Raw genomic sequence first — 27,029 nt, forward strand, 5'->3', positions numbered from 1 at the left:
TCCCATTGATAGTATTATATTTTTCTTTAACGTTGCTGTTGTGAGGCATGATTTCATGTGTCATGTTGTATGACTTATGGCCCAGATGGTTTGTGACCGTCTTGTTTACAATAAAATAAAATAAAAAGCGAGTCGACGGTAACCCATTGCAACCTTTTATTTTTCGTGAGACCTGGCTACTGCATTGGGTCAGAATTGGTTTTTGCCCAAATCAGCGTCGTACCCACCCAATTCATTCATATGTGGTTCAAATTAGGGTCAAATTCGCTCAAACTAATTAAACAAAATAATAGAGATGTTTTTTATATAAAACAAATATATTGCATTGTAAAATTGCTGGTTATTAACGGGGGACGTAATGCCAATTACATTTCTCACAGACGTCCAAAAGGTCGCGTTTGCTTTCTCTGTCCATCTTTTCCCTTCTTACTGTGCTGTATCCACCGAATTTTGGATGGTACCCGCCACTTGCCCCCCCCCCCCCCTCCCCCCTCACCTCGACTCGCACCCCTACTCTCTCAATGCAAACGAGTGAAGAGCACTCTTTGAAGAGCCATACGAGGGAAAACTCTTTTTCGAGTGGTCTTCCACTCATTTAGATTGAAGTTTGCATCTTTTTGAGTGATTTTTCACTTTGCACTCTGTCCTGGTGTGAAACCCCTCTAAAAGAGTGAAATAACCACCACTCACTTTAAAGAGCCATTTGAGTGACAGCTCGAAATGTAAAGAAGGGTGTTTTTCACTCTTTTACATTTTAGAGAGTATATATAAATCCACTTCTATTTACACATCATTCTGTAAGCATGGTGTATACATCTCTGTAGATGAATAAGTTGATCTCGGTGACAAGTATTATGAGAGGCGGTAATGCCTCTATGGAAAGTCATAATTAATTAGTTCCCTCCCCTGCCGATCGATCTCTCTCTATAGGTGTCTACCAGTCCACTAGATTTCTAATAAAGTTGGATATTATAAGGCTGAGAAAAGTTGCTTCCATTGAGCACCTGTTACTGATTGGGTTACGATTCTTATCTGGCTAGTCAAACACAGTACCCGATTACGAAGCTTTCGATTTGCGAATGACGTAAGCACTATTTCGCTTTGGTCTCACGCAGGATTATATTTGATTGGAGAAACAGGAACGGAATCACAAAGTAAAAACACAGTAACAGCGATATCTCGTGAAATATGTTTTTATTTATTTAACTGATTGTCTCTTAATATTGATTGATGATACAGATAAGTTAATTCGTATTGTTAAACTTCTTTTTATGTACCCCTATTGTTTGCATGGATTGTCATGTTAATTAGCTACCACAATAACTCCACAAGATAATTTTATCACAAGCCCCCCAAAAACCCATGCAATTTGCTAAGTGTGAAAATAATGCTACTCTCTAAATGTAAAAGAGTGGAAAAGCACTCTTTGAAGAGCCATATGAAGGACAACTCTTGTTCGAGTGGTCTTCCACTCTTTTAGATTGAAGTTTGCATCTTTTTGAGTGATTTTTCACTCCGTCCTGGAGTGAAACCCCTCTAAAAGAGTGAAATAACCACCACTCTTTTTGAAGAGCCATATGAGGGACAGCTCGAAATGTAAAGAGTGCTGTTTTTCACTCTTTTACATATAGAGAGTAGGTTTCTCACATCAGCAGCCAAGTTTTGACGTCGACTGTGGAACATGACTGTGTACCACTTCCTTTTGCAATAACACAATAAGACAATAATTAAAAAAATATTATTAGCGTCTCTTTGGCTTTGGCAATACGCAAAAGGATAACACTAACTGGAAATTCATATACACATTTATGACCCTTTTATCAGTGTTTTTCTCAACAAAGTTTCGAACGTATGACTTCCAAACTGGATTGAGTATTATTGAGTTTATAAACCTTTATGTATTGTTCAATCAGACCATAGGCCTATACTTAAATGATTTGTGTTCGATTTTCAAGAAACTGAATTTTCGCACACAACAACAGACAAAGAAGTTCAATGTTTTACAGTCACTCTAAAAAACGTAGTTCTCCCGAGTTTGTGATAGTTTTTTAATTTGCGTATTCTGCATTTTTTTTCCTCGCGTTTTTGTTGTTGTCACTTTTCTTTAATTCTGTCGTGTTCTGCCATTGTTCTACCACTCTGACCAATAATCCTCTTTCATTTAATAATATTCATAAACACGTCATCTTATTGGTGGGGAATGTTTTTGACTTATAAGCATTTTAATAATTTGTAAATAGTACTTGGTGGGGAACTGGAATTATAGTAGCTACTTGTTATCATCAACTACAAAACATAAACATGTTTAATCTGGAACCAAATCGAAGCCAGTAATAAAGCCAGGACCATAAAGATCCACATCTGAATGCAACAATTGCTCAACAACATAAGGTTGGGAACCAGACGTTACATGCACGTATAATAACTCATATTTGGTAAATATATTACAATTTTCAACAATTCTTAATATTTACAATATATCTATTATACACATCGGGTGTTATTGGCACTGTTAGGTTGCCTTTTCCTTCCACGTTCAATGTTCTATCACACACACAATGCGTGATTGCAAAGGTTTCCCGTTTGGAAAATGACGTTATGTACATCACGCAGCATCTTTGTAATGACGTCACTCAGTCGCCATTGTTCACCATGTCCATTATCATGTTCAGTTTTTTTTTTCAAATATTGCGCAAGTCGTGTTCATCACGTGTCCATCATATGCTTATGACTCCAAACATGGCGGATGTGGTCCTTTCTTGGTCGGGATGTTGTGTCTCGAAGTGTCGACGAAGATCAACCTTGCGTTGGAACGCTCTGCCGCAGATCTTGCAACCAAACGGCTTGTACCCCGTGTGTTTCCTGCTGTGTGTGATGAGGTTCGAAGATTGACTGAAGGCTTTTCCGCACACCAGACATTTATGTGGTTTCTCACCTGAAGAAGGAGATACAAAAATAAATATCATAAGAAAATTGTTCAATATCAAATTGCCAATGATATAATCAGGACTAGTGGAGTCAATAGGTTTATCATTGGTATGTGAACATACCTAGAAACTTAATAGGATGGTGCGTTGACGTCATTGTGTACACAATGTAATTCGTGTATGGTCAGTCAGGGAGCATGACAATTGAAATTGTGTCAAAGTCGTGAACTTCTGTCGATGGGTCTTGATCAATGCATTACTCAGCCACTTTACAATCAAGCTCTCTTCACAAAAACACTCTCGGTGTATTTCTGTGTCATCTATTGTCTAAAAATACCCCCAAAACGAAACACAATGGTGACTCCTAGTGGATCATGCAACTCGAGTAGTTTTAAAACCCCTTTGTTTAACCACACCGTGAACTTTTAGGGGGTCCCACGCCTTTTTTGGAGTGGCTTTAAAATCGTGAAGTTGCTGATTCACAATAGATTAACACAAATCAAGTTTTAATTTGATGAAAATGTCTTCCTTGTTTTGAAACACAATTAACAACCAACTAAAAGTGGTTCCTTAAAATAGTATCGAACAATTGAAAAGTACATTTCACTTCATGTACTGGTTGGTTTGACTCAATCTATAGAGCCATTATAAAATCACTGTTGATATTTCTGTTCTTCAAAATGCTCTTAAAACAAGGAAGGATCGGATTTAAAAAGGTATGAAACCTACAATTTATCGCCGCGTTTAAGAGGACACGCAATCGGTTTACCAAAAAAAAAAAAAAAACATACCGGTAGGAATTGTCGGCATATTTTTTTTGTTATTATGAAAGTTATATTATAAGATAACGAAGTATGTCTGGTGTTTTGTTTTGTAACGCGGGTAAAAAGTACGAGAGAGCAAAAATCCGATCACAGTAATTTCCAGCCGACGAAATTATGGGGCAGATGTTAAAACGACTGTCTCTTGGGTGACAGCGTGTGACAAGAAGGCACCGTTACACGGATTTCACCCAAATTTAGCGGCAACGGAGGTTTGTAACCAATTTTAGAGGGTGTTCTAGCGTGTAGAGTCGGTTGAGCTAGTGGGGGCTGTTGGTGCGTTTGTACCGGGCAAGCCTTGCGGCGTGCCTAGGAGGTGTCTTGCCACTATGCGGTGAGCTGCTCCCCGGCCCATCTCGCTCATCTTTCGCACTCGATTCATGCATGCGCAAATTTAACAGCAAAAAGCCAACACTTCTCAAGTGTAAGAATCAAGGAGATGCTGATATAAGATGGGCGTCTTAATTCTTAAGTAATAGTTGCTAAGTCACTTGTGACGATGGGGAAGTGTCTGTTTGTTTCTCGAGGGAGTCGAAGAAACTGTTTTCCCGTAACTAATGCCATACAGCTGCGGTACCCGATACGACGGCACACTGCTGAACCGTGCAGTGGGTAGATTCATCGGTAGGGGCACAGCGAGGATGGTCCGGTGCACTGCGGCTGGGTCGCGGACGTTACGGTCGGTCGGCTTTGCCACCTGCCGAGGGGGAATGTCGTTGTCACAGATACGATGTCTCACGTCACCCGCTTGGTGTAAACCTTTATGGTTAGACGTGTTACTTGGTAGTCCCACAGAGACGCTGAAGATATTGCATGGTAACTTGGGCGTGCAATGGCTGTCGTTTTGCCGACATTTTATGCTAAATTGTTCACAATGATCTCAGACCTTCTGTTTGTACAGGTCAAATGATTCAAATTAACCCATCAGCAAACCCACTCTATCGCTAATAATGAATCCATAGGAGCCAAGATCACAGAAAGGGTTTAGATGTCAACCACCATGCCCCTTTGAGGGGTCAACCTATACCCGCTTTCGATCCTAGTAAGCAACAAAGCGTACTAGAGTAACCCCCGACCCAGTAACACTAAAAGAGTCAATGACTTGGGCTTAAAAGTACAATGTACCGATGAGTGCAACTTATTGTTAGAGAAACAGAGGACAATATAACCCTTCGTGGGATATTTCAAATCAACGTTGGTTTCATTTAGAACTGTGGAAAAATATGAGGGTTGGAATTCATTGTATTCCCCAAATGCATAGAAAACGGCACGTGTATCAATGGAATAGGTCTGAAGTTGACCGGATTTATGCTGGTTTTAAAATTTCCTGACAGATCGTGAGATTTTTTAAACTGAGTTGGTTTCACGGGAAATTTGGGTAAACATGAGGGTATGGGTTCAGGTTTATTTCCATGAAAGTATTATATAAACTGATCGAATCGGAACGTACGTCGTAGACGTTAAAAGCAGAGGTGTAGAACGTGTGCGGGACTTATGCTGGTTTTAAACAATGTGGGTTGATTGTTCAGCTAGATTGTAGAGTAGTAAAACGGAGTATACAACCCAGATGAATTGGAAACGATTAAATAATAATCGTTCTTTATCCGGCTAGGTTGAGGCTCTAGAGTGCGACAGACATCGCGATTGAAAGACAGACGAATCTTGCAAAGCTACTGGTAGCATTTGAAATGTTATTAGATACCATAATTCATCCAACATTATATACAGTCATAATCAACTATAACTTATTATTGCATTGGGTTATAAATCAAGCTTGACTTTAATCGGCCCAAGTTTAACTATGGTACAAAAAGGCAGACGAAACATATCCTTGGTTGAATGTATTAACTTCCTTAGATCTACATCATCCTTCAACCAGCTTGCCCGTCCTCATCATTTCTCCATCCCTCCTCCATCCTTCCTTTCTTCCCGCCCTCTCGGAAAACGATACTCATCTTGCCACTTAAAGATCACTCAAATAGCTTCCTGAATTATAAGTTAAGCGCCCGATGACTATTTCATGTACCATATTCCCATTGTCACTTCATCAAACATAACCGAGTCCAAGTTCCTGAATGACAAGTTAAGCACCCGATGACTATTTCATGTATCATATTCCCATTGTCACGCCATGCATCAAACATAACCAAGTCCAAAGTAATTGTTCGCCCATCGCTTATACATTGACTTTTAGTTCCATTGAGCTGAATTATAGTGTTGTTTATTTATTTTTGAAATGAAAAACAAATTGCAATTTCATGCACTCAACACGTCATCAGTTTCACAATTGGGCTAAACCCAATGATTTTGTGATTGTGTAAACCTCAAGTCTACATAAATGACTGTCCAATTACTCAATCTTTGTACCCATATTAAGCCAATGATGAGGGCCACCATACGTTTCTTTAATAGACTGAATTTTAAATCAACTTTACACTGACTCATTATCTGTCAGTTAAAATCTGGCAGTTATGCGGGAGTTCGTTGTTAAATGCTCCAACCACAAGATATTTGCGTGATTAGTCCACGTCAGTTTTGAGAGCCTGGTGTCCAATACTGGCCTGTTCTACACGACTAGACTATTTTCCAAAGTGCAATTCAAACGCGCTCATAAATAAAGTAAATAAATATGCACTTTTTAGCCTTCGAGAAAGACTGTGCTGAAGAGTCTCTAACAATTTGTTGCGCGAATAAATAGAAATTAACAAAACTTTCAGACGAACTCTTTTGGAGAATGAACAAAACTGTATAGTACAGCAAATCTACCTTGCCAAATCCAAAATGTTAAGTAATTTACTAATGTTTCATGGACTTAAGGTTCAGTGAATTTAGTTTAGCTTTTTTAGAAAAAAAACAAGACATATTGCGTTACCAATTATTTGTATAACAGCTTGATCAGCTTTTATGATTTAAAAATGGAAATACATATGCACTTTTTTAGGGTCTTCTAAGTGCTGCATTCCTTCCTATTAAAGGAGATTACAGACTTAAGATTGAAGTGAAAGTCTATTGAGGTTTTTCATTCCTTCGCCATGCAATGATTACTTCACTGTGAAGCTGTGAATCCAATGTGTGAATTGATGCAACGGACAACATGTGGTAACTAAGCTTACGTATTCAATGAGAAATGTAGGTACATGGAAAGAAGAAAAAAGTAACAATAGAACTACATGGGTGGTTGGGGTCGGTCAGTCCCCCTTTACAACCATGGCTTTATCCTCTTTTCATCTCAAAGGCTTTCTTCCATGGAAGGATTGTTGAGATTTAGGGGAGTTGTGGGTTAAACCTCTTTCCGTGTATGGACCACAACAAATCTTAGAGACGGCGTGATTGCGTTAAGTTGCTGCCGTGTTTAGACGTGATTGCCCGGTGTGGGTCTGAGGGTGGTACCAGGTGACTAATGAACTAAAGATTGTATAGAGCTCTTCTGTGAGGTGTGTCTTTATGTAACTTCTTGACCACCAAAACAGAAGCCCTTAAATCTTTAATGAGAAGGCTATGTACAATGAAAGTACAGAGCCCTAATCTTGTCCAGTCTTCAAGAAAACTTGTTGACGTGTATGTTTGATTCTTCTTGTATCATTGCACTCAAAGATTACATCCACCACTGGAATGAACGTCTTAAAGGAGACAAAACAGGGCTGAGGAATGAATGACGGGTGTGGAAACTCAAAACCCAACATGAGAAAACAAGGGGAGCGGATGCTCCAACAATGGTTCGTTATTGATGAGTTATTCCCAAGGAATACCAAGGCAAAGCCATTGATTTCTGTTTGGGTGCTCCAAGCCCTGGTCGATACCTAATTCTCATGCCCCGGGCATTTTGAGCCCTACAGAACCCATTTCCTGTTGTGGGTTCTACACGATTTAAGTGCATTACGCCACCTACATCCTGACTGATCCTCTTTTTATTCAAAAGATGATCTCACCACATGGGCTTGAGAATGTCTTTTCCCACCGACAACCAAAACGTCGAGATAAGTGCAGATGTCCGAAATGGCGTACAAATAATTCCTGTTGTCAGTTTTGAGTTACGTCTTGTTTTCGTCTGTTGTTTTATGTCAGGTCATATCGATATTTTTATATATGTTGTGATTTGTCACTTCAATCCCTTTGGCTTTATTGACAATTTATGTTAATAGTATTCAGTCAACATTGAACGGAAGCCTTTGATAACAATAATAAAGACTTAGTTCCAATCGTACACAACTCGTATTTTAAGACTCTTGGTTAGTAGAGGTTGCCATGGCAATGAAAGCAAATCAGATGTTGATATTAGTGGCTATTGATGTCTGTGTATCCTTAAAGATCACAACACCAACAATCAGAAATCTTTTAAGCTCCATATTTGTACTAAATTTCATCTGTTAAGCAGAGAATATCGTTACTGATGCAACACTGCAAAAACCCTGGTGTACTTGACATTATGGTGTTGTCACATATATATACCAAACAAAGATTCAGAATTTACATCAAAGGGTTTTAAAATGAGACTTATTTCTGGCAACACGATTTTATCGGTGTTATTTCAACACCCTTTGGTGTTAATGTTGTTCGTGTAAATCTTTATGACAACACACTTGGTGTTAGTTTTAACACTCTAGTTTTTATGCAACTGTTTGTTTTGATGTGTTTTGAATGCTTACCTGTATGGATGTAGGTGTGTTTCTTCATGTCTGATTTCTGGTGGAATCTTTTGCCGCAGTACTCGCAAGGATAAGGTCTTGTGTCAGAATGTATCAGCATGTGTGTAGACAGTGTTGAAGATCTTTTGAATGTCTTGCCACATTGCTTGCAATGAAACGATCTCTCTTGACTATGCACTGCCCGGTGTTGGCTCAAACTCACGGCATGTCCGAAGGTTTTGTGGCACAGATCGCAGGCGTATGGTCTCTTACCGCTGTGCGATCGGCGAACGTGAACTTCAAGTCCGTGTGGTGTACTGAAGACTTTATTACAGTCTAGGCAGGTGTATGTGCCATGTTGACCGGGGGAACCACAGAGCGGTGGCGAGGGGGAGAACAGCTTCCTCTCGGCTCGGAACTCTTCTGGATCGGACGAATATCTTCTCTGGAGAGGAGGGCGGTCCATGCCGATGAAAGGGTGTTGTCGCAGCCCAGCTGCACCAGGAAGGGATGGTACATAAGCAGGTATCCCTACACCAAGTTTAGCTCGGTACCAGTTTAGATCATCAAGCGAGAAAGATTTCAGAAGGTCTTTTTCGATTTGTGCAAAACGAGCTCTGTAGACGTCGGTATAGCTGAGGCGGCCATCTTTCAACAGCTCGGATATTTCACGGCTGATGAAACCTGTATAGTGAGATGGGGGAATTGACATATTAAAGCATTAAATCGTGTTATTAAAAGCTGCCGTGTTGACATGCGGGTTGGTGTAGAGTCACCTGAGAGATTGTGTCATATTGAGAAGTGCTGACATAGGTGTAAGGGCTTACTCCTTCAACCAAATAACTTGTTCAGTCTGGGTGAAAGTAAATAAACTGGAGCGTCAAACAGTGGAAGGAAAATAAACTTTGTCTAAAGATTTTGTTTGAAATTCTTTGGTTGATGTTTTGTAATTTGATTCAACGCCTGAAGGCCCATCCAATCAGGAAACGTCAACCCTCATTTAACACAAAGTCTTTGCGGAATGCCGCCATATAGCTTTTTAATTAACCTGGGCATTTTTCAATGTGGAGTTTTTGTATAAACACAAACGCATTGAGTTTAATGTCTTTACTAAAACTCAATCCTAGTCTTAGATAAAGTAGGCCGTCTATCTGACTCGTTCAGGACCGAGATGAACCGCGGAGAGCGGCAGGATATTAGACAATGCCACAAACGAACAAACATATAAAAAACCTTACCGGAACGGAGGCAAATATTTATAACTTTTGAATATTTTTAAAAAAGTACTTTATAGTGTTTTACATGTGTGCGTATATGAGGCTCTATATGTGTTTTTGTTTTGAACTTACGATACAAGTACATCATTTAAAACCACCCAACATGTCTAAAATTTAATCACACTATCCAAAAAGTGCGAACTTAACAAATCAAAAAACAAGAAATCCGCAGGGACAAGTTTTGTGTTACATTGCAGCGCGTTCTAAACTAATAATTGTCAATATCTTTAATGGACATTTTCTCCAGCCTAGTAATTTCGACATGTCCTCATCTGTTTTTCTCATTATTTTTCTGAACCGGGCCATGGTTTTAATTGATCAAATCCTACGCAATCAGTGCCCGAATTTTAACACGCAATAAGTCGCTTAAGGAATAAAACATGGAGATATTAAAAGCTCGCGAAAGCAAACGAAATCTGTAGTGGTTAGCGGGGCGAGTCGGTGCCTAGTCAGCTCCGAGATTCCCTCCATCAGCCATTCAACGAAGCACGGCGACCAGTCTCGGTGCTTCGTTAGTACCTTACTTTATACATACTCTATATAAGAGAGCATTTTATACACATTATGGGGGTTTGTGTGGGTTTGCGGGAATTATAAGTCAACTATTGCGTGTTTGTATATGTATGCACTGGTAATCATGCGTCTGTCGATTTGACTTTAAAGAAACTCTATAATAACCGCATATGCCATAATCGCTTTGCAATAAATTAAGTGAAATGTAGCTTCAAATAGAAGTGCGTTTTATGATTTTCTTTTATATATTTTAGAAGGCACTTGTTTTATTTTTTAAATTTCCTCCGAATCCATATTAAATAAATTATAACAGTCTTTGCATTGTCGAGACTATAGTTAATACGAATACCTGCATAAATTGCATAAGAGATTTTAAAAAAAAAGTGTCTTATTCGAATCGGTTTATATAAGTTTTACGCGACGTAATAAATCAATGCGTTGGTATTTTACAAACAGATCGGGAATTAGCTTGAGATTTCAAGTCGATCTTTCCCTTGGTTGCAATTCATCATATTCATAATGAGATAAAGTAATATTGTCTGGTCTTTATTCTCCGCTTCATTGAGAGATCCGAGATTGCATAAAGTCATGATTGCAATATATATGTGGGGTCATTTCATATCCACTTTCTACGGTATCTTGGTTGAGTTATTGCAGCACACTAGGGATTCTTCATGACTTTGCCATCTTCGCTACTAATAGTTCATATGACCTTAAGATGAGGACGTATATCGCCTGAACATATCGAATTTGTCTCCCGCTATACTTCTAATTGCAACATTTACTACTGTTGTTAAAGTATAAGCATGTCTAATTACATACATTGGCTTTTCCGGCGCTGTACTTGTGCGAGTCGTTGGTGATTGTTTGAGGAAAGCTATTAAACAACGAGCGAGCCGTGCTTGTTGATAGTGAGCGGGAAAGAGGGGGAGCGTAGACGGGTCTGAACGAGCCTCTAGACGGGGATAGATCTCGGTGTTACCCGCTGTAGCACACCCATGGGTCTTATTGACGGTAATACAGATTTGTAAAGCACTCAAACCATTACCGAAACCCGTGTCATTTGCCAGTGTTGCAGTTGGCTTTGACTGTGTGTATAGATTGTTAGTGTACTGTAATTAGCCTGATTGTGGGTCGGCAGGGCTCTCTCAGAGGCAATAGCTCACGAGGGAGTTGGTGGGGGTGATTGGGAAGCTAGTGACTGATTTTAGGCTGTGATTATTAGTCGTCTTTGAAAGCATACAATGACTTATGGAAGTCATAAAGCATAGACAATGTGGAGTGTCATTACCATTAGCTGGCGGCGAGGGTATGTCGTAGCTTGAGATCTCACTCGGCCATCGTTGACTTGGACTACTGAGTGGTCTTGGTGGTGGGTAGCCAGGTGGTAAGGTACAGGGGAGGATGGTGATGGGGCCTGGGATGGGACCTCTCCGGACTCCGTTGGTCAACTCCGATAAGCGCTGATCAATGCTCATCGTTGGGCTGTGTTGCTTGCCGGGAATTGCTGACTCCTCATACGGTCCGATGATCACAGCGCGTCCAATCTCCGGGTTGCTGCTAACGGGTAGCTCTGGGGAACGGAAAACGTTATTAAAACAGAATGGTGAAATGGATTGGCTGTCTAAAAGGCACGCAGGCGAAACGAAGGAAACGGCAATTCTTGATGAACGCAAACACTGGCTTGGCATGTCAATCTATAGAGAACATAACATGGTGTGTGTGAATTGACATAACATCGTGATGAACACACTCCTACTGTTGAGTATAGTGATTGAGAAATGGGCGGTTCGGACCAGGGTACCACAAATTAGCAATCATGCATTTAACACAATTGCGCGCCATCTTGACAAGAAAGTCAAATAATTGATGCTGGTGAAATATTGCCATCACTCTATGTAATACTGAACATAACATACTTCATCTTCTTATAAACCTATCTCTTTCTCTTTATTGAGTTATGTTTTTTTTCAGTAAGTCGTTATGAATAAGCCTTCAGGTTGGAAATACATTAATAATGTCTTGAATATTGAGATGTCTCAACTGTTCTGACGGATAAGTTTTAAAGTTATCTATAATATTGAAGTTTATGGATGTTTTTTTTCTCTTATTTCAACTGAAAAGGGAATCACACATACACAAAGATGATGCTTCTATTGGTTTCGTTTTACACAAAGAGATTTGTGATGCTGAGATAAGAATTTAATATTATACATCAGAAATAATGTTTGAGTCCAAATTTAAATCGTATTGACATAAGGCGAGTCTACCTCCCTAAGTGCGTTTTACTTTCTATCCGGCTAGCAATAGGTGAACTGGCGAAGCTTTGCCGACTTAACTATTGATTTATTTTTCAAACGAAACCGATTCCACAAAAATGATTTCTGCTTAACCATGATAAAAGGCTGAGCTGGTTTAATAATTAAACTTTGCATTATTTGTTCCTGGAGTTTTTTTTTTACCCACAACTATAATGTGTTCTCATTCGTGACCATATCCAATAAGGTGAAGTGAGTCGTTTTGACGTTAATTTAAAACAAATGAATATAATTATGTGAATGCAGGTATCAGACAAATTGAAACGCTGAGTTTGAATGTAGCTGCCTACCCGTATCTTGACATAATGTAACGGTCGTTTCTTTTAAGTACAAATTGTTCTTATTTCAAATTTAATTTATTAGCAAATGTCCATAAACCATATGGTTGGAATGCAGTTTAAACTAGGCCCTCACTGATGCAAATCATGGCTGTATATTCGTTGCAGACAGACTCAACGGAATTGTAGTAGTAAAAGGCATTTAGAAGTCAAATTTTAATTGGCAAATGTAATTAGTTTATTGTCATGAAATCAATTTCAATGAAATATTTCCAAATGAATCATATTTTAGTTTGACAATGAGATTTGGGTGATAAAAACCACAGAACTATAGCTGGAAATTTCCCGTGCGGCCAGCTGCCATGAAAGATCAACAAAAAAACAAAAGCTAAAATTGTTCTGAGTTTGCGAAAGGGTTGGTTGGTGTTTGGTTCATAGACTATTTACCTTGAGTCCTCAAGTGTTGTCAAAGCAATGGCTTAACCACGTGTAAAATCTTGGCTGATTATTTGGCATTATAAAACTTATATTATTTTGATGAGATATGATAGAATAGTGGAGATTATTGTCATGAGAATTAACCATCTGCTTGTCTCGCTGTGATTAATCATTAGAGTTATCAGAAATGATAAGTCAAATGGTTTTAGCCAAATAAGTTGTAATCACTCTATAAACTAGAATAAAAATGTCAAATACAGCTTTTTTTTTAATTAAATGAAGGTAATTAGATAAATGGGATTTCATTTATCTCTTATTGATGCCGATGTCCTTTCACAGTTCCTTTGAAAAACACCGAATCATCTGTTCTTTGAGGACTTTTCACGTAATATTTTAGATATTACCAACAATTCATATAATTTCTGGCACAAACCACTTGACGCGTTTGAAATATTACCCGTACTGCAAAAAATGACTCTTTTCTCAACACCTGTTTAAATTGTCCGTAACCAAATTGTCAAAAACACATCGATTTATGTTCCATTGTCAATAGTCAGAAGAGCGTTTCATGGGATCCGGGTTAAACTCAAGAAGGGAAGGACATTGTGATTTGTACGCGTCAAAAAGTCAATTACAAGCATGAGCACTTGATTTGTCTTTGCATTAGGTTTACTATGAGATTAGTATTGGTGCAATTGAGTGGAATATAACAGCCCGGATGCCCATGATGTTACCGCTGACCACCTGCCTGTGGCGCGGAAGTCCTAAGCGTGCCGTTACAAGATAAATCCCTTGGACTGTGGAGTGTCAGAGACTGTGCATACAATCAAATAGACCCGCTACTACTGTATGAACACCGTAAGTACACAGTGAATATACTCACTAAAAACTATTTTATGATTTCAATTTTCCCATTCAATACAGTGACGTTTGAATTCGTATTTATAGGAATACTTATAAGTTCGAAAAAGGGGAAAAATGCATCTTGAAAACAGAATGATCAAGAGCACAATATGCTTCTCTTGTGGAGAAAAGTTCGTGTATTCAAAAAACAATTGTCGACATTTAGAGTTTTAAAAGTTGGATTTATTACAAATCAATATCAAGACTTGCAAAAAAACGAGCAGCTCAAAGTTAAATCAAATAGACCACACGTGTACAATTATGAGAAATGAATCTTCGATTGGTCAAAATTTTCTAAATATTGTTTCTTTTTTTAAGCTATACCAAAAGCAACAACAACTTTTACAATGATCAATGCAGTAGAACTTCTCTGTAGAAAACATTAATTGTCGATACGCGAATTTTCATTATAGCTTGACAATTTGACAATGTAAAAAGGTTTGAGATCAAATGGTAATGTCATCGATACTTATTGATTATGAACAGTTTATATTAGTGCCATACAAATTTTGACAATTTAGAAGGTGACTTCACCTTACAAAGTCGTTGGAAATCAACTTTAAGAAATCCACAATTTCGAATCTGCAAATGTTAAAGCTCAATGGCTTGTTAGCAATAAGAGAAAAACTAGCAACGGCACTTTTTTTTTACTTTTACCTTCCATTTTGTGCATTGTAAGAAAAAATATTTCTTAAGTTGAAATTTGTCAAAGCACGTAAAGTAAGTTTTCAGAGCGTGTGTGCCTTACCTTTCTTCCTGGGCGTAACGGGAGTGAATGCACTGACCATTCTCGCCTCGGCGTCCATACAGATTGCCGGGGCGTAAGTCACTTTCTTCCCCTTCGCTTTCACTAAGAAGGAGCGAGGCATTTTCTCCAGAGTTGCCGTCTTAATTTATCAAAGAAGAACTTCCAGTCTCTTTAGTGTGTCTTTACTTGATGATGCGAGCAGAAGAAGTAAAGAGGAAGTCCTAACTCACTGCAATTGGTGTGTAAAGTTGGAGGGGCAAGCTATCCGGTGTTTAGCTAACCAGTGAACTGACTTGAGGCCATAGTTTGATGGGACTAAATAGATGTTGTTCCGTGGTTGATGCTAGCCACTGATGGGGTTGCGTTAAATCTGATCTCAAGTTGGGACTGTGCCTGGTATTAGTGCAGCTCTCACTTCATGATTATGCAAATGCAACCATAAGCCAATAACTCAGATTCATCTATACACGCAGTGAATCTGCTGCTGGCATTCATTCAACACTGTATTGGTTGAATGGTATAAAAAAAAAACTATATACAACGTGTACAAAGTCTTCTTCAATGAACCGATGTTGTCATGCAGCAACAAAAGGCGCACTTCTCGTGCACCAGCCACAGTGGTGATACGCAGAGCAAATCAAGCGTAAAATCCCTGACTGGGCATGCGCTGCGAGAGGGAGGGGGAGGAGGAAACTACAATGAATAGACTTGAATTAGGCTGATTGGCGCTATATTTATTACATCAAGTACTACTTGCAACACGATGGAAACATCTAAATAAGACTTCAATAGACGAGATGAGTAAAGCGCCTGCGCTGACATGACAGGTGCGTGTGACGTCACGGATGGAGCGGTCCCTAAATGACCAGTCAGTGCCCTGCTCAGCCGCCAGACCGTAACGAAGGGTTGTGATTGGCTTAAAGACAGGGTTGTTCTTCTTTGATTGACACGCCTTTAGTACCTCACTATCTGCGTAACTCTGTTAATGGTAAAGCGATATGACCATAGGAAAGGGTAATCTCATAATGTGTTGATAAGTAATGTAAAATTGGTGGACTCTTTAAGCAAAGCTAAAGAAACACACCAGAGGGAGTTGGTAGTATACGCATGGTATACGTAAGTGTAGTTAGGAGAGTATGCAGCAAGGATCAGTGTATACCAATGCAATCTAGTAAGGATTATGCAATTGGTTTGGAAGACGGATAAACATGATGAAATTATAAGATAACAAACAAATGGAGTGGTTAAAATTAGACGTAGTTTTAAGTGAGGTGTTTATCACTTCAGTTGGTTTGTGGAGATTGGGTTGATTTAGAATTGTAACTTTGAGTTAACATTCGTTCGGAATAAACTTATGGGTATATGTTCGCTCTATATAAAAAAAAAATGGTGCTCCATTGGTACCGTTCATGTTGGTGCTTAAACTCTTACAAGATGTCATCTAGATGATGTACAATGTTGATACCGTTTGTAGTTCATCCACACAAAACACTTCCCTGGTTTCGAAATAAGCGAAGAGCAATACGTATAGTTTGATGTAAAACATTGCGATAGAAACTGAGATGAGAATGTTCTATCAATGCCATGATTGTGTGTTTCTATAGCCATTCATTAGTAAGTATTTTAGACAAGGATGAAGAAAATGCGTCGAAATGTGATAAAGTGGAAACTCGACGTCTAGTCAACATTTTGCGAGACAAATTAGTTGATTGAACAAGAACAAGCCTTATATACACAGACGCTGTCGCAATTCTTGGAAAACCTATATAATGTAAAATTATTTTGATTTTTGTTGGTATTAAACAAGTTTCTTTATGTGAAATCAGATTTCAGAATTGTGTTACATTCTTATCAAATTACAGATAAACCTCCTAGTCTTAAAACCACACGAGTGACAATTGATTGGATTAGTATTATCGGAATAATCTGGTGTTCAATCAGTCAATATAATCGATAATTTATAGCTGGTGGTCTGGACCATAGTGTTAGGACCATGAGGCAAGGGCAAGGCCTCTGTGTAGAAACGTGTCTGTCACGCTTGCTTTGTTTTAGTTTGAAGTCATTGGACAAACATTTGTATAAAAAAACCTTAAAAAAAACCCGAGGTCTTTTAAAATTCATTGAATGTGAACATGTTTTGTTATTAAAGGCAGTGGACACTATTGGTAATTACTCAAAATGATTATAAGCATAAAACCTTAATTGATTACAAATAATGGGGAGAGGTTGGTAGTATAAAACATTGTGAGAAACGGCTCCCTCTGGCGTAATGTAGTTTTCGAGAAAGAAGTAATTTTCCACGAATTTGATTTCGAGACCTCAAGTTTAGAAGTGGGAAGACTGGTCTTTGACAATTACCAATAGTGTCCATTGTCTTTAAGTAATTGTATCACGTATATGAAAAGCTGTCAGCATTTCCGTAATGACCGAAGTTTGGATAATGCTTTGGTTGGCCTATGTTTACCTGATATCCTCTAGCTTAAATTCATTGATTGTTAACATGTTTTGTTAATTAGTGTACAAAAAGGTCGGTGGAAAATGCTTCACACTTCACAATATTTGTTTTACCTAAATACCTGGAACGCCTAAACGATTCGGTAGTAAGGTAACGCAGACCAAGGTCAAGTTATGTACAATGATATTAAATTTAATTCCAGTTGGCATTTAGGATCAAAACATCACCTCTAAAGACTTCAACAAAGCAAGAAAATCCACACACGTGGATTTTGTTTATTCCTTGTATTTTTTACACAAACTGCATGCACAGAACACGTTTTCAGCGGCGTCCAGTGGACGCATTTGTGACAAAAATGAATAAACGAGTTGGTCCAAGTTGTACCCTTAAAGCCATTGGACCCTTTCGGTACAGAATTTTTTTTCACAGATTTACAAATAACTTACAGGGTTTACAGAAGGTAGTGGTGAAAGACTTCTCTTGAAATATTATTCCATGGAATGCTTTACTTTTTGAGAAAACAGTAAAACAATATCAATTCTCGATATCGAGAATTACGGATTTATTTTAAACACATGTCATGACACGGCGAAACGTGCGGAAACAAGGGTGGGTTTTCCCGTTATTTTCTCCCGACTCCGATGACCGATTGAGCTTAAATTTCCACAGGTATGTTTTTTTTGTGATACACGAAGTGTGGGCCTTGGACAATACTGTTTACAGAAAGGGTCCAATGGCTTTAAAGCACTCGTGTCACGAAGAAGGCCATCTTTGGTGATAAAGTTTGAATATTTAGCTAATTTCTGACAAGGGAATGCGATTTATGTCAAATAACAGTCTTCCGTTTCCTACGATTGAGGTACTTAAACTAATATCACAAGATTTCTTGCAACCATTATGGGTGTAAAAGTTTACCAGTTTTGTCTCACTCGTGCTGGAAATATTTCTTATCAGTTATGACTTGGGAAAGCAACGTGGTTTAGAGGCAGCTGCTGGCTCTATAGTCTAGTACCTGGACTAGTTTGATCTTGTTTCATTATAGACAATTCAAGATAAGGTTTCTTTATTCAACATGTGATTTCTTTTTTTGGAGTGCCCGGACTTTGATCTGCTAACACCCAGCGGTCCCCTTTCTTGTCGCCTCTATATCGTGCGTAGGTTGAAACGCATTCAGCCGATGGTAAATATGTCAACGTTTGTCACCTGATGGAGTTTATTTGGTTTACAGCGAACGGCTCGCGCGGGTCGCGTGTGAGTCGGTGGGGGACCCCTCGCTACGATTGCGGGCTAGATTTAGGTCCGTGTTTGTGGTTGAGCCACGTGCTGGCTAGTGTGTGGCACAAGGTGTGTTGATAACGTTTACAAGTAAATCTAAAGATCTAGTTGTGATAATGCGTAATGCAGGGCTACTTATCGGTTGTATGTTTGACAATATTTTACCATGTAGAAAATGTGGTAATTGGCGGGAAAGAGTTGCTACTTTTGTATGATCAAAAGAAATGACTGTGATTTGTGGTCGTTTTATTAGGCGGTCGATATTTCACTATTGAGATAACCTCACTATTGGTATAATTCAAATCTATTTGGATGTTTTCCAGCTTAATTTTATGAAGTTATCTCCCTGAACTAAATGTCGTAGTTCAATTGAGTTTTATTTCTCATTCTTGAGCATTTTGTGTATGGGTACTTTCTCCATTACGAGCGTTAGGCCTAAACTGTTAGTCTTGACGTTTTTTCTCTCAATCTTGTGGTTTTTTTCTTTCTTTTTTCAAAGCACATTTTTATCATATAGAATTTAAGACAGATAAATGATATCTACATGTCATTATTACATTTGCTTAAATGTAAATAGCCAGCGAATGAAAAGATTGGTCGATCACAAAGTTGATAGGACTACACATGTTCCCCAAATTAAGCCATAATCACTGTGTGTACGTCAGAACCAACTCGGCTGTGCTGCGTTGGTTTATTATAACATTATACACGTCAATGCGACGTCATCAAACCGTAGAGCTATGATCAAACCATGATCCTGTCCCGCACCCCAGGGGTCAATTTTATCCTCAGTTAACTCAAATTAGCTATTGTGGCTTGACTATCGCTTTAAGTATACACACGAGCCATGGGGTTGAGGATCGAGGTTGCAAGTAGCCTGCCTGCTCTATAGCCGATCCCCACGGGGGTGGGATGGGTCAAACGGTCCCGTCAAACGGCTCCGTCTCACGGCTTGTTAGTTTGTGACTGTTAAGAAAGACGATATTTGTAGCCCCTTGCTCCGCCCTCACTACTACACCCAGTGCGTAATGGTGCAATTTGACAACAATATAGATTGTATAGTGTCTTGTGTTGGCGTACGAGAGGCACGCGAAGGAACAAAGGCTGGGTAGGCCCGCCCGCCGTCCAACCGTCGACGGCATACTACAATGCAACCCAAACCAAGCGGAAGACGTGCAACGCGTGCAGTCTTCGACTTCATTTGTCCTGGACAAAAAATCGCGACCATTTTATGGATGTTTCTGCATTATTTGTGGCGATTGATAGCAGCTGCAGAACGCCACCCAACAAGCGGTCGGGTCCTACTGACTAGGTCAAGAGAATTGGTTCATCCGGGCGAAAAACCCTCCTCCATTGTGCTTAGGTCATGATGCTCCTAAAACTATACAGATATAATAAGCATATAGAGCCATTAGCGGGAAATAAGGGGGTGGTGGTTGTGCGAAAAATCGGTGTGATTATGACAAGGTGTTTTGGTGATGGCAGGGGTGCGTTAGCGTCTCTCCCCCCCCCCCCCCCCACAACACATTTAGAAGTTAAAGATTCAACAACTAAATGGGAAGTATACAAAACACAGCGATCTCCACCACCCCACAGCAACATAGTGAGTCAAGCTTTCTGATCCTCACTCTAGCTATAAAGCAGGTGCTGGTAGGATGGCCGGCGTGTCCAACTACCAAAACAAACACTCTGCTCTTTATATCTCGCTTTCAAGTGCATGTTTGACAAACGCTGATAACTTTTATTTTTTAGGGGAGGAAGGCAAACACTAACTTGGTATAACCCCTGGCTTTAAGTATGGCTACTTTTCCACGCTGTAATCTTATAGTGGGCCTACTCGACATCGTGAAGCTTTGTTTTGCACGTGGAACGAAAAACAGAGATTAGGTTTTAGGGCCGTAAACTGACTAAACGAGGACCAGTGAAATCCTTTCGTAATCAAGGATGAAGGAGCTGAGAATACATTAAAGTTTAGGCATGTATGGCTGAGTTGCTTCTACCGTTGGTCGCCCATGCAGATCCAACAAGCGGTTATCAAAAACTCATTTAACTTATAAGGTCATCCATCACCATCTGACGTCATAAAGGACCTGGGTAGTCTGGCTGTTTGTCTACTTTTATCTCAAGCTTTCTTTGTTTCGTACATTTCGGAAAGCCTGCGTTTTAATCTGGTATAGACTGGTCGATTAGTTGCCCGATGTCAAGTTTAGAATTGGATATCATGGACGGGCCTTAACCGAAAATATATTTTATTTGTTTTAAAGATATTTTGTTGATCGCTTTAAAGGTTGACGTTGCCGAAGATTGTATACCTTAAAGTTGTTTAAAACAGACATATGTTTCTATGAAAAGTACAGCAGAACCATGCTTCCTTTAGCAGTAGTTATACCTGAGGAACCTATTTAAATATTGTTGCATATTTACAGTTTTAATATTTTTTTTAATTTTTTTTTATTTTGCCAATTACTCTCCCAATAATCAGACATATATTTTATATATATATAAAAAAATTAAGACAATTGATCAAATATCTGATCAGATCGATACCAATTAAATTACTAACTATTTCCCCCGCATTTCCCGACCTCCACGTGTCTCCCTAAACCCTTGCAAAGCCAGACACTGCATCAACAGAAAGACACCCCGAAAACAAGACAATAGCGAGAGAGAGAGAGAGGGACGTCAACAAAAGTTTGGATCCTTGGTTTGGGACGGAGACCATCGAGGGGGGGGGGAGGTGGAGGGGAGGAGGCGGCGGACACAGGAACTGTGTAGTTACTGGAGCGTTTCACGGCTCTACTACAATCAACGCATGGATATTAATTATAATGCTACCCCCCAAACGTCACTGGTTAGAAAGCGAGGAGTCTAAAGGCGTAGCAGCAACACAGATGCTGATTTCACACACGTCTATGGCAGATAACGCTAACTAGGGGTGTACGGAACATACAATGAGCGTCTACTTTGATTCTTTAGAGTAGGATAAAGGAGTTAGTTATCAACAGGAATAATAATTCAAACTTATTTTAAAAAGTATTGAATAGTTTTCAAGGTAGAATCTCACTTTAAAGGAGCGGTGTTCAAAGTCGATTCTTTTGAGGGGTTGTAATCTGCACTATCGTTATAACCACTTTGTTCAAAGCTCTCAACCTTTACTTCCAAAGCAACCTCCTATTTCGGCCTCTTTGTCCTCTCTGTTTCATTGACAATCTCATAAGCATCTTACTCATTCTTCTAAGGTTGATATCTTTCTATTAACACCACTCAGTGCTAGCTGTCTTTACATATAGTTTTAGCTTTTAGTCATGGGGCATAAACCTAGCGATTCGTATCACTACTTGTAGCATGACCTTCAATCGGTCACAAGATTCTAGTCAGTAAAAAAAAGATCAAGATAATGATGTCAGTTATTCGTCTTATTTGCTAAGAAGAGTGCAATTGCTTCTGTACTTTAAGCACAAGTAACAACTGGGTAATTGAAGCATAATTCTTGCAAGTTATTCCAAAATGTTGTTCTTGGATTTTGTAACAAAATGAATGAATGAATGAATGAGTGCAACTGGTAGGCCTACACAGAAGTTGGAGTCAAAATTTATTTAAATGTTTAAAAACTTGAAACGGATTCTGCAGTAAGTTATTGTGTCATTGTAAGACAGAAGATGCGCACATGAATATTTTTATGTTCAATTTAGTACTATGCATTTACTGTGTTTAAGATTTGATACGATAGAGGACCGTATTCCAAAACGTAAGGTTTACCTCTTCAAGCAACCTAGGACGTTATATTTTCAACGTACTGAAACAACTTAAGACGTCAGCTTTACGTCCTCTTAAACCAGATCATAGTTTACGTCGTCTTGAAACTTCGAAAGGCGCCAGGACGTCGTATTAAAACAATTGATATACGTAAGGTTTACGTCGTCTTGAAACAATTGATACAGGTAAGGTTGACGTCGTCTTTCAACAATCGATAGACGTAAGGTTTACGTCATCTTGAAACAAATGATATACGTTAGGATTACGTCGCGTCGTCTTGAAACAAACGGTAGACGTTAGGTTTACGTCATCTTGAAACAATTGATAGACGTTAGGATTACGTCGCGTCGTCTTGAAACAATTCAAGACGTCAGGTGTACGTCTTTGATCTTTAAACATCAGGTTATGAAATGAGTTTGCCCAGGGACCTGCAGCCGATTTCACGAAACGCTAGGATTAATCCTACCTCGAGTTAGGACGAGTTACTCGTCCTAACTTAGGATGGGTTCAATGCGTCCTAACGTCTTTGGATACGCAACTTAACTCATCCCAAGTCCTAGGATTAATCCTAAAGTTAGGAATAGTTTGGTTAAATCGACGTCAGGCAACTTTCCTTTTACCGAATAGTTGAAGAGGTACACACTTGGTAAGGTGCCGTAACGGCGCAGCCAGTAATCAGGTGTGACACAACTATTGTTCGAAATAGGTCTGCCAAAAACAACTTTCACTTTATGTTACATGACCCATCATCAAACAGCCACATTTACAATTGGACAAAAGATTACGTTTGAGTCAATCAGTGTTGCTCTACTATACATGGGAGCCAGGTCTGCTAAATGGTCAAAGAGGGCGCACTTACTGACTGGAACATGCAACATGCTACCGAAGACATCTTTGCATTTATGTTGAACGGCTGGCAGACTGGTTAGCTGAAACTCCATTAAAGCTTGTTTATTGTAACACAACAATTAGTCTCAATTTAAACTTGAAAAGTGAGGGCACAATGCCGTACCAAACCATTTTGAAACTGAATCAACTTTCATATTATCAACCTACAATTAAGCTAAACATTTCATCTATTGTGTTTGCCTATCACGTGACTTGAATGTCAAGTTCGTCATCATTTTATAGTCATTGGGTATGCGACGTCATCTATCCTGTCATGCAACGATAATGGCGATTGTGTGATTTGCATATAATCTTCAAATGTTTGGTGGTAATGATGATCATTATGGAACAACGAGTAAAACACGTGAATAATGTTGTCATTTTAGGTACTATTTGACCCATACTATGTGGAAATGTACTACTAGGCCAACCAGTCATTTACAAAGAAAAAAATTAATAATAATAATAATAATAATATCATAAAATAAATATATATGAGGAAATCCGAAATGGATACTGCATGATGCTTAGAGAATCTATTGATCCCCAGCAGATAAATGTTAAACTCTAGTCAATCCTGTTTAGCGTTCGGTCCCAATGCCCGAGGCAATGCATAGACACTCCGGAGTCGTTTTCATGTTTGTAATTTGTTATTTACTTGGCCAGGGGGATAGGGTGATTACACCATTACCATTAACCGCCTCCCCCCCCCCCCAAACAATCTTACCGATGTTTATCGCACAGCAAAGCACTCCACTTATACTACTCCAATTCATAATAAAATACCGAATCATTTGTATATACCAATTCCTTAATAATTCATCATACAGAGCCACGAGGGGGTGAATTCTATTAACAATAGAGCCAAGTGAACAGGCGAGCTTGAGGAGAGAGGGAGTAACAACGGTGGCTTTAGAGGACGAGCCAGCCCCAACAATTCAGACACGGGGCAGCACGCGAACAGCTGCCTGGGGCCCGCCCGCGCCTCAGGTCGCTCCATTTACTGCCTAAATGATCGGCGTCAATGCCGGTGCTGTTTTCTGAGCATTCGTCTCGATGTTGATTTGCCGAGTCAGTTTGCGCGCGTGTTTTTTTTCTTCCCTTCTTTTCTTTCACTACTGTTTTTATTGTGTATTATATTATTTGAACTATCTGTTCGATCTGAATTCATTTAAGCGTCGCTGAGACCTTGTACCATGTGGTAGTGACGAACATACATACTGACACAAATAACAAAGATTATTTGTAAAAGGCCACTCCATAACCAACCCAAGTGCAATTTGTTATCCGTCAGAACGAATCAGTCTTAACTAGTCCTTTTTTAGAGTGATATCTTTTCACAGCAATGTTGGTGAACTCATTTAATGTAATTGCCTGTGTTGTATTTGGTAATAGGTGAGGTTAGTATAAGTACATCAAATTGACAGGTATTTGAGAGATACCATATAAACCTCTCCCCATTACTCGTTACCAAGTAAGGTTTTTTGCTAATAATTTTTGTTGAGTATTTAAGTACCAATAGTTTCCCTTGCCTTTAAGTTAAATCGAGTTTAGAAGAACAACGATTCCCCATTGAAAAGCGCAACGGCAGTGGCGATTTTGTTGTACAGAACAAAATTGCTTCCCGGGAGGGGTGGGGTAAGGGTTTCTACTCGGGTTCTCCAGGGGTCTCATTTTTCGTGGAGGCACCTGGGGTCCAGTGGAACATCAGGGTGGGGACACGTGCCCCAGTCCCCCGGGTTCGCTACGCTACAGAGTTGGTGCGACGTTAAGCCGAAGGCACACGGATCACAGATAACCTTTGAGCTCATAGCACACGTTGTACATGCATTTTTAATCCTACATGCTACGTCATCATGACGTTCAATTGTTTCAAATGTAGTGAATTCTGACTTTATTAAAACCCCACAAAGGCTGCTTTGACCCGATGGACTCATATAATAAAGCCAATAGTGATTGCTATTGCTTTATGTTGTCGACTTTTGTAGTGACAAACGATTTCATATCTTGGTGCGGTGCAGTGCAAACACACGTATCGACCTATGAGTTGTGACACAGGTTGTGAAGTTCCCATCATACAGAAACAAAATTTCGTCAATCCTTTTTTTGTGCTATTATATGTCTGTCAGGTTGCATTTGTATTTGTCTTTATTGGTGTATAAAGTCAGACACTTTGTCTGCGGAGTTGTCTTTTGTTGAATGCGTTTCTGGAAAGGATACAATATGGGACCTGTTTATTCTGAAGTTATGGTGTTGTGATTGTGACAGAAAAAGCTACCTCTGTTACTCTCAAAAAAAGCCAGTTGGTTGTCACACTGAATAATTAATCTCATAATGGTAAACAACCGGTATTTGGGACATCTATTTAACCTCTTGTATTATAACAATCCTTTCGACTTCTGAGAATAAACTTCGACACAACAATTTCTACGTCCTTGTTGTGATTGTCCCATGTACCCATAATATGGGTACGTTTCCATCAACTTGTACAGATCACGCGCGAGGACTTTTAGACCATTCGGCGGTCATCTTAATTTTACCTCATTCAACTCAATGTCACCAGACCGAGGCTGGAAGGAGAACTACACTGGTTCCTTTTTGTACAATAAATATAAGCATTGGTTAATGTTGTCGGATACAAGGAACATGACCAAGATCGTAACAGCTTGATACAGGTCTGTAATCTTTCTTCGGCGGATGATGTCACTGTTGTCCTTACTGTCTTGGCTTGTAGCCACATTTAATGAAATGAAAACAATACAACACAATGACGATCAATACGGCTTAAAGGCAGTAGACACTATTGGTAATTACTCAAAATAATTATTAGCATAAAACCTTACTTGGTAATGAGTAATGGGGAGAGGTTGATAGTATAAAACATTGTGAGAAACGGCTCCCTCTGAAGTAACGTAGTTTTCGAGAAAGAAGTAACTTTCCATGAATTTGATTTCGAGACCTCAGAATTAGATTTTGAGGTCTCGAAATCAACCAATTGAGTTCAAATTTCCATAGGTTTGTTTGTTGAGCTACACCAAGTGAGAGGACTGGTCTTAAACAATTACTAACAGTGTCCAGTGTTTTTAGACAAAGATGTATATCCTCTTCACCTTCATCTATAAGGAGATGTTTCAAGAGACTACATGCTGTAATGTTTTAAAAATTAGTATTCTAATTTGAATGCCTAAAATAAAATTTGGTACAATAATAGCGAATAAATCATAGCGAGTTGGCTACCGACGTATTCAAGCTTTTTCTATAGTTGCCTCGGCGCCGCTCTTCAAATTCATAAATAATAAAGTAGACTTTTCATATCGTGTGGGCAACGTTTCAACCCCATGTCTACATCAACATGGTATAAGAAAGAAAGCTCGACTCAATTTATCGATCTGTTCGATCAATATTCAACTCTCAATCAAATCTCATACGGTGCTATGGGAGGTATTATTAATTGAAAACATGTATGGGATTCAATAAACACACTGCACAGCGGGCTGGTGTTGACTGGCGCTGCAACATGCAATTCACTTCATTTAGAGTGATAGGTATCATACGTAGAAAATGACTGCTGTTTTGCTTTCATTTTAATTGTCATTATGCCATTTGACTGGCTAGAGGAGAATGGAATCATTGTCAAATAAATTTGATGTCATGGACGAACTTATGGTTTCAATTGAAAAAAGAAAGAAACAACAACAACAGCAGCAACAACAACAACAACAGCAGCAACAACAACAACAACAGCAGCAACAACAACAACACAACAACAGCAACAACAACAACAGCAACAACGACAACAACAATGAC

General features: G+C 39.2%; 2 protein-coding genes across 2 annotated transcripts in view; one reads left to right on the top strand and one right to left on the bottom strand.

The window, feature by feature from the left end:
- LOC139947987 (putative RNA polymerase II subunit B1 CTD phosphatase RPAP2) overlaps positions 1-27,029 on the top strand; it is a 97,949-nt gene that overhangs the window by 60,997 nt on the left and 9,923 nt on the right. Inside the window, exon 9 of the transcript XR_011787401.1 lies at positions 13,865-14,055. The gene's annotated coding sequence lies outside the window, so the exon portion shown is untranslated. The remainder of the gene's footprint in view (positions 1-13,864; positions 14,056-27,029) is intronic.
- On the bottom strand, positions 1,188-15,446 carry LOC139947988 (uncharacterized). Its single transcript, XM_071945930.1, has 4 exons — positions 14,849-15,446; positions 11,455-11,736; positions 8,395-9,057; positions 1,188-2,935 (listed from the first exon to the last, which is right to left on the bottom strand). Exons 1-4 carry the CDS (start codon positions 14,967-14,969, stop codon positions 2,718-2,720), a joined length of 1,284 nt encoding a protein of 427 aa, XP_071802031.1. The 5' UTR covers positions 14,970-15,446; the 3' UTR covers positions 1,188-2,717.

This window comes from Asterias amurensis, chromosome 15 (assembly GCF_032118995.1).
Source record: "Asterias amurensis chromosome 15, ASM3211899v1".
NCBI lineage: Eukaryota > Metazoa > Echinodermata > Asteroidea > Forcipulatida > Asteriidae > Asterias > Asterias amurensis.

Excerpts from the sequence above, each read along its gene's own strand:
- LOC139947988 (XM_071945930.1), bottom strand. The coding sequence starts at position 14,969 with ATGCCTCGCTCCTTCTTAGTGAAAGCGAAGGGGAAGAAAGTGACTTAC. Across the intron at positions 11,737-14,848 it reads CGTTACGCCCAGGAAGAAAG|AGCTACCCGTTAGCAGCAAC; the intron begins GTAAGGCACACA and ends TCCGTTCCCCAG. Across the intron at positions 2,936-8,394 it reads ACACACCTACATCCATACAG|GTGAGAAACCACATAAATGT; the intron begins GTAAGCATTCAA and ends CTCCTTCTTCAG.